The following is a 7,761-nucleotide window of genomic DNA, read 5'->3' as shown; positions in this document are numbered from 1 at the left end:
AGATGAGTTGGTTGAGAAATTGAGGTTTTGCTTCTGGAATCTCAATTCTATTCCATTGATCTATATGCCTGTTCCTATATCAATACCAAGCTCTTTTGATGATTGTAGCTTTATAGTAAAGTTTGAAGTCCAGGTCTGACAAAGGCTTAACATCCTGGATCTACAAGGAACTAAAATGTGCTGAAAAGAAAAAAACAAACAACCCCATTATAAAATGGGCAAAAGATATGAACAGACACTTCACAAAAGAGGACACCTGAGCAGCCAACAAACACATGAAGAAATGTTCAACCTCACTAATCATCAGGGAGATGCAAATCAAAACCACACTGAGATACCACCTAACTCCAGTCAGAATGGCAATTATCAACAACTCAAAAAATAACAGCTGCTGGAGAGGGTGTGGCAAAAAGGGAACACTTCTACACTGTTGGTGGGAGGGTAAACTAGTGCAACCTCTGTGGAAAGCAGTGTGGCAATTCCTAAAAACTCTAAATATCAATCTCCCATATGACCCCGCAATCCCCCTACTGGGAATATACCCTGAAGAACTCAAATCACTCTATAAAAAAGATACCTGCACACGTATGTTTATCGCAGCGTTGTTCACACTAGCAAGAACCTGGAAACAACCATGCTGCCCATCAAAAGAGGACTGGATTTTAAAAATGTGGTACATATACACGATGGAATACTACACAGCCATAAAAAGAACAAAATCATGAATTTCGCAGCAACCTGGATGGAACTAGAGTCTATAAGACTGAGTGACCTCTCACAGAAACAAAGATCCGAGTATCACATGTTCTTACTCATATTATGGACCTTGAACATCCAATGTAATACTATAAGAAAATGACTGACGGTACTGGGAAACTATGGAGGGGGAGAAAGATGGGATTAACAGTAGCAAATATCTGTCTGGGGATGGGGAAACACCTTTTATCAACAGGGTGCCTGAATGAAACGTAATTGTACACCTAACCCTTAACTGTACTCCACAAAACCATAATAAAAAATATTGATTATGAAAAAAAAGAAATAAATAATATAGAGAAGTGGGACCTCATCAAACTGACGAGCTTCTGCAAAACAAAAGAAACCATTAAGAGAAAAGGGAGACAGCCCACAGAATGGGAAAAAATATTTGCCAACTGTATATGTGACAAAGGCATAACATCTAGGATCTATAAGGAACCCAAACGCACCGAAAGGAAAAAAACCAAACAGCCTCATTAAAAAGTGGGCAAAAGACATGAACAGACACTTCTCAAAAGAAGATATGTGGGCAACCAACAGACACATGAGAAAGTGCTCAGCCTCACTCATCGTCAGAGAGATGTAAATCAAAACCACATTGAGATACCACCTAACTCCAGTAAGAATGGCTATCATTAATTTAACAAACAACTACAGACACTGGTGAGGATGCGGAGGTAACGGAGTGCTTCTACACTGCTAGTGGGAATGCAAACTAGTGAAACCTCTTTGGAAGACAGTGTGTTGATTTCTGAAAGAACTAGAAATTGATGTTCCATATGACCCAGTAATTCCCCTATTGGGAATATACCCAGAAGAACTCAAATCACTCTACAAAAAAGATACCTGCACACGTATGTTTGTTGCGGCCCTATTCACAATAACAAAAACATGGAACCAACTATGTTGCCCATTGAAGCTGAATTGGATAAAAAAAAAAAATGTGGTACATATACACAATGGAATATTATGCAACCATAAAGAAGGACAAACATATGGACTTTGCAGCAACTTGGATGGATTTGGAGTCAATCATACTCAGTGATCTGTCACAGAAACAAAGAACAGAGTACCATATGTTCTCACTCATAAGCGGACCTTGAACAATTATAATACTTTAAGAAAGGGATTGGCAGTATTGGGAAACTGTCACGGGAGGAGGGGTGGAATTGGCAGTTGAGGGAAACTGCAAGGAGAGGGAGGGGCATACCTCATCAACAAGGGTACCTTCATAATCAACATTTGTATACCTAACCCTGATTTGTAACCCACATCATTATAATAAAAAGAAAAGATTGGATTACTTTTCAGGGTTGTAATGGGAATTGAGGATACTGTACTTAAATAGCAATAACAATTATTTTGCCGTATAGTAGGTATCTAATAGGTGGCATCTTTAGTGATCATTAGCACCATTTAGTGTTACTTTATCTTAACAAATCCCTTATAGTAGCTTTTCAAACTACAAGTCTCAAGTCATTAGTAGATTGTGAAACTAATATATGCAACTTTGGGGTACAACTAGAATTGTTTTAGTAAAAGAAAAGTGTAGCATTGAATATGTCAGAGTATTTCACACATGGTAAGGGCAAGTGTTTTGATGTGAAACTTTTATTCAGTATATTACATATAGGCAGAGAGCATGTGTATACCAGATCACAATGTCAAATAATTTCTTATTATGGTTGTATTTAAACTCCTTCAACACTCCCCCCCCATTTTTGATTAGATATTTATCTCATCATTTGCAAGTCTCTTAATATTATAGTGACTAAGACACCTAGGTTCAAATCTCAGCTCCACTATTTACTACGATATGATTTTGATGATTTTGAGCCAATTGCATACTCTCCCTATGCCTTAGTTTTCTTACCCATAAAATGTGTGATGATTATACCTATATCTCATGGGAATAGTGTGAGAACTTCATACTATACTCATAAGCCTTAATATGTCTAAACCACTGAGCAGTGCTCAATAACTGTTAGCTGTTATTTTTTAAAGACTTGAGTGGCATATAGTTGTTTTTTTTTTTTTCTGAATAAGAAAGGAAATAATGCTACATGCAGTAAAGTACATAAAAGAGTTTAAAGTCATCACATTAGCCAGGACTGAATAATCAGCCATTTTTTCTCACCACAAAATTATGCTCCTTGATAAGTACTTTGCTTCCATACATATGAGTTTTGAAGACCTAAGTAACTATTCTCAGTTTTGCTATTTACGAACAACATTATATCTTAAGATATAAAGAAATAAAAATTAAATGTTAAGCAATCAGTCTTTGTTAGTATTTAGATCCTAAATTATTCATTATATTGTTGTATTTTATTAAAAATTTTTTTAAATTCATAATGGTATGCACTGTGTAAAAAGAACCTCCTCTATATTTCTCACAATTTTTTCTTGATCTAAAAAAAATGGCCAATAAGAGATAACAGCTTATAGCTTTTACTTTTTTGATGAACACCTTCCAAAGATAACTTAAGTCTTAAAATGTTTGTTTTTGAAAAGTATAGAAACATTCTTTGCTTTCAAAAAAACATGTCTTAAATATTGACCTTATTGAGTAAAAGTCTTAATGTTCCTATAGTCTTTCATATCATAAAATTATATGTATAAATATTTTACATTCCGTAATATGCTAGAATAATATGAAAAATATTTAACCCAAGTAGCAAAGGAGAACCTATTTACCAGTACACACAAAAGCCAGAAACAACTGTAGCCACTTGGACACAGCAGCTGAATATCAGCCTGAAAGACCAGCAAAAATACCTCCCTCTAGAATTAGGCAAAAATTAAGGAGAAACACAGTTAAATAATATCTTCTTAATTTAATGATGACACTATTGTATTTAGCTATTTTTATTTAACTCAATCTTTTCCTTTAAATTCCTCGTGAACCATAATTCTTCAAATATTCTCAACTATCATATAGAGATAAGTAATAACATCTATCATATCTGGTGATATTTACAGCAGAAAAATAAATGTATTTTTTAAATATGTACAAAAGGATACTTTTTATGTGTGTATGTATATAATTTTAGTCTGGCTGCCTCAAAGAAATACAAAAGTTATGAAATCATCAATATCAATAGTTTCACTCAATTTATGCCAATGATGTAAGCAGGACTCAAAGTTCTATGGAAGACAGCCTTCTAAGTTAAACAGAATTAGAAAATCAGAAAAAGATTCTGGGAAGTGACCTTGAGTTGAAAAAAAAATAACAAGCTTTTATATTCTGGAAAATTCTGGGCTGCCAAATGCTATTATAGATAGATGAATGGATCAATCAGTTGACCAATGGATCAATGGAACAAACATGTGGCAGGCACTATGCTAATTTTGCATGAATTATCTCATTTCATGCTCATAAACACCTTATATTTGGTCTGATTATCTTCATTTTGCAAATGAGTAAACTGAAGAACAAAAAAGATCTAAACCACTATCTGTCTGATTCTACCACTTCAGGTATTATATTAGTAGCTACCTGTGGAAAATCAAAAACTTAAAAAAGAGAACTAATCAATTATAAAATAAAAATTGATCTCATTTATATGTATATATTAGTCTCAGTTATGATCTCCTTCCAGGAGTTCCAAAATATCTGGATTTTTATTAAGATTTTAATAGTAATTTATGCTTCTGAGATTATTCTACTTTTAACTGTACTTTCACTACATTTGTCAGTATGCATAATTAATTCACAAATGTGAGAATTTAATATTTTTAAAAATTATTTGCTGGCTATCTCCACTTCTTTGCAAATCCAAAGGTCTTTACAGGTTCACCAACTCTCCTGTTGAGACTATGAAGTTAATCTCCTGTCCAGGCCTGTTTCCATTTATCTATTTCTGCCCAAAATCATGTCCACTGTCTCATAAAAAAAAAAAACGGAAATCTTGAGTCAGGTGATAAAATGATAAAGTGTAGAATATTTTTCAGTTGAAGAATATGAGTTAATTTCTACCCCCTTAGAATGCTTTTCTTACATTTGTACCTTCACATGCGCTAAGACAAATCTAGGAAGGGCAGGTTTCATTTCTTCATATTTCAGAAGATATATAAATTAAGTGGTCAAATGCGTTGTCAAAAGTTATTTAGCTAGTAAAAAGGACAAGAACTGATATCTTCTGAATTCAAGGCTAAGATGTTTTTATTGACTACCTTAAGGATTGTGTTTGAGTACTTTGGAGGTAAACAAATATGTAAAATAATGCAATAAATTAATTTAATAAAATAATATAATAATATCGAGAAAATAAATTAAAATAATTAAAAAGACAAATCATGTTTCATCATCAGTGCCTTGATAATATATAGTCAATCATGCCACATTTATAGTGACCTAAAAAAATTACCCAGCAAGACAAGTGAATTATTGATCAGAGTATTGTTTACAGTCAAATGTCAAAAGAATGACTGGAAGGAAAACTTGCCATCAATAAATAAGATTCAAGAACTAATTTTTGTGATACATCCATAACATCTTAGAGTGTCAGTATAATCATAGAATTGCTTCCAACAAGTTTAAAAGTTACTAACATTGTGAATGTATGCTATCATTTATCAACATATCCAATAAAATATTTTATCTCTTTTTTTTCTTTTACAAAATGTTAAGAGCATAGATAATGTATGTTGTCAACAACTGCTTCATACACATCTCAATGAGATAAGGGTTAGAAGTTAAATCTACACAGCAAATAACTGGCTGTACAAATAACAAATAGATTTAACAGTTTACATAGTATTGTTGGGAGAGAACGTGGTTCAATAACTATGACTGGTCTCACCTTCTGGGAAAGAACTCTCCACTCACTGTGGTTTCATAAATATTTCATGAACCAACACAAAGTAATATGCTAATGACAAGACTATTTACCCAGTGAGCAGATGCCACCTCTGATGTGTCTTTGTCTCTGGTATACCTTTGATGTGGCAGCAGTTAAGTCATTGTAAATTGTTTCATCTTTGCTTCCCTCCCCTCACAGCGTCGCCTGAACCTAAAATGGTGAGCGAGAGTCATCACGAGGCCCTGGCAGCACCGCCAGTCACCACCGTTGCGACTGTTCTACCACATAATGCCACAGAGCCAGCCAGCCCTGGAGAAGGAAAGGAAGATGCCTTTTCTAAACTGAAGGAGAAATTTATGAATGAGTTGCATAAAATTCCATGTGAGTATTCTGCATTATTACTTGAGTAAAAATAAATAGTTGAAAACCACCCTATCCATTGGAAAGAAAGCAACATGACTCTTAATAAACCATAAATTTGCATTTAATTTTTTATTGTTGGAATTACTAGTATGCCAATATAAAATAGAATATTCTTGGAAATGGAATATCCTTCTTGTCTTTAAATAACTTTAAAAATGAAAATTCAGTTTATTTAAAAAACTGTATCTTGTATTTAATGAAGGTAGTTTTTATTAAAATTTTCTTCATATCTGTTTCTCTTGAGTATATTAAGCTTTATGGGTTGTGCTGTGTTTATTTTGAATTTTAATTTGTGAAATTATTCCTTTTAAAAATTATTTACAGACAATAGTTAAGATTTACTTTCCCAATACTGCGTCTGCTTTTTTATCACTCATTTGTCAATATTTTAAAATTTTTTGCAGTTTTTAAACTTGTCTTGTTGTTATTTTTTATTTTTATTTTTATTTTTTTTTTGAGTTGGAGTCTCACTCTGTCGCCCAGACTGCAGTGGCCACTCCTGGCCACCGCAGCCTCGACCTGCTGGGCTCCGGCGATCCTTCCACCTCAGCTTTCCAAGTAGCCGTAATTACAGGCATGCGCTACCAGGCCCAGCTGATTTTTTTGATTTATTGTAGAGATGAGGTCTCGCTGTCCAGGCGGGTCTCGAACCCGCGGGCTCAGGCAATCCACTCACCTCAGCCTCCCAAAGGCGCGGGATTACAGGCTGAGCCACCGAGCCCGGCTCACTGTTATTTTTTTTAAAAAAAACCTGTGTGTAAGTTATTTGGAAGAACATAGTACTAAGTCCAACTAGAGACATTTTTTCAATTTTATACATTTCAATTTTATACATTTATAGATCAAATTATACTATTATACAACATGGTGGCTTTTGTTAGTAATAGACTTGTATTTTATTCTTGAAAATTTATAATATAAGGTGTTCTTGCCACAAAAATGATAACTATGGGAGTTTATGCATATGATAGTTACCCAGATTTAGTCACTCCACAATGTGTATATACTTCAAAACACCATGTTGTACAATAAAGCTCTTGAACTTCTTCCACCTGTCTAACTGAAATTTTATATTCTCAGACCAGTGTCTCCCCAGAGGCCATCTCCCCACAACCACCTTAACCATGTTTACCCCATTCTACTATCCACTTCTATAAGACTAACTTTTTAAGAGTCCACATAAAAGTGAGATTATGCTATACTTGTCATTCTGTGCCTGGGTTATTTCACTTAACATAATGTCCTCCAGTTTTATTCATGTTGTCACAAATGATAGGATTTCATTTTTTTATAGCTGAATAGTATTTCATTGAGTATATATACCATGTTTTCTTTATCCATTCATCCACTGATAGACACTTAGATTGATTCCATGTTTTGGCTACCATGAATAATGCTGCAATAAACATGGGGATGCAGCTATCTTTTTAATATACTGACTTCATTTCCTTTGCATATATATCTAGTAGTGGGATTGCTGGATCATATGGTAGTTCTGTTTTTAATTTTTTAAGAAACCTCCATATTATTTTCCATAAAGACTGTACTATTTTATGTTCCCACCAACAGTGTGCAAGGATTCCCTTTTCTCCACATCATCACCAACTCTTATCTTTTAATTTTTAATAATAACCAGTCTAACAGATGTGAAGTAATATATCATTGTGGTTATAATTTGCATTCCCTGGTAATTGGTAATATTGATCATTATTTCATATTCCTACTGGCCACTTATGTCTTCTTTAGAGAAATATTTTTTCAGGTTCTTTGCCAA

The 7,761-nt window shown here is 33.8% G+C and overlaps 1 protein-coding gene across 4 annotated transcripts in view; it reads left to right on the top strand.

Moving 5' to 3' along the window:
- The window catches only part of SYT1 (synaptotagmin 1), a 588,991-nt gene that overhangs the window by 350,045 nt on the left and 231,185 nt on the right, over positions 1-7,761 (top strand). For all 4 annotated transcript variants that reach the window (XM_021710395.1, XM_008053907.2, XM_008053906.2 and 1 more), the window contains one exon: positions 5,763-5,945. In XM_021710395.1, the coding sequence (XP_021566070.1) occupies positions 5,780-5,945 (166 nt within the window). In that variant the 5' untranslated portion in view covers positions 5,763-5,779. The remainder of the gene's footprint in view (positions 1-5,762; positions 5,946-7,761) is intronic.

This window comes from Carlito syrichta, unplaced genomic scaffold (assembly GCF_000164805.1).
Source record: "Carlito syrichta isolate Samal-C Ts95f unplaced genomic scaffold, Tarsius_syrichta-2.0.1 Scaffold288851, whole genome shotgun sequence".
NCBI classification, from domain to species: domain Eukaryota; kingdom Metazoa; phylum Chordata; class Mammalia; order Primates; family Tarsiidae; genus Carlito; species Carlito syrichta.
The sequence above is the reverse complement of the archived record's forward strand: the minus strand, read 5'-3'. Positions and strand labels throughout refer to the sequence as shown.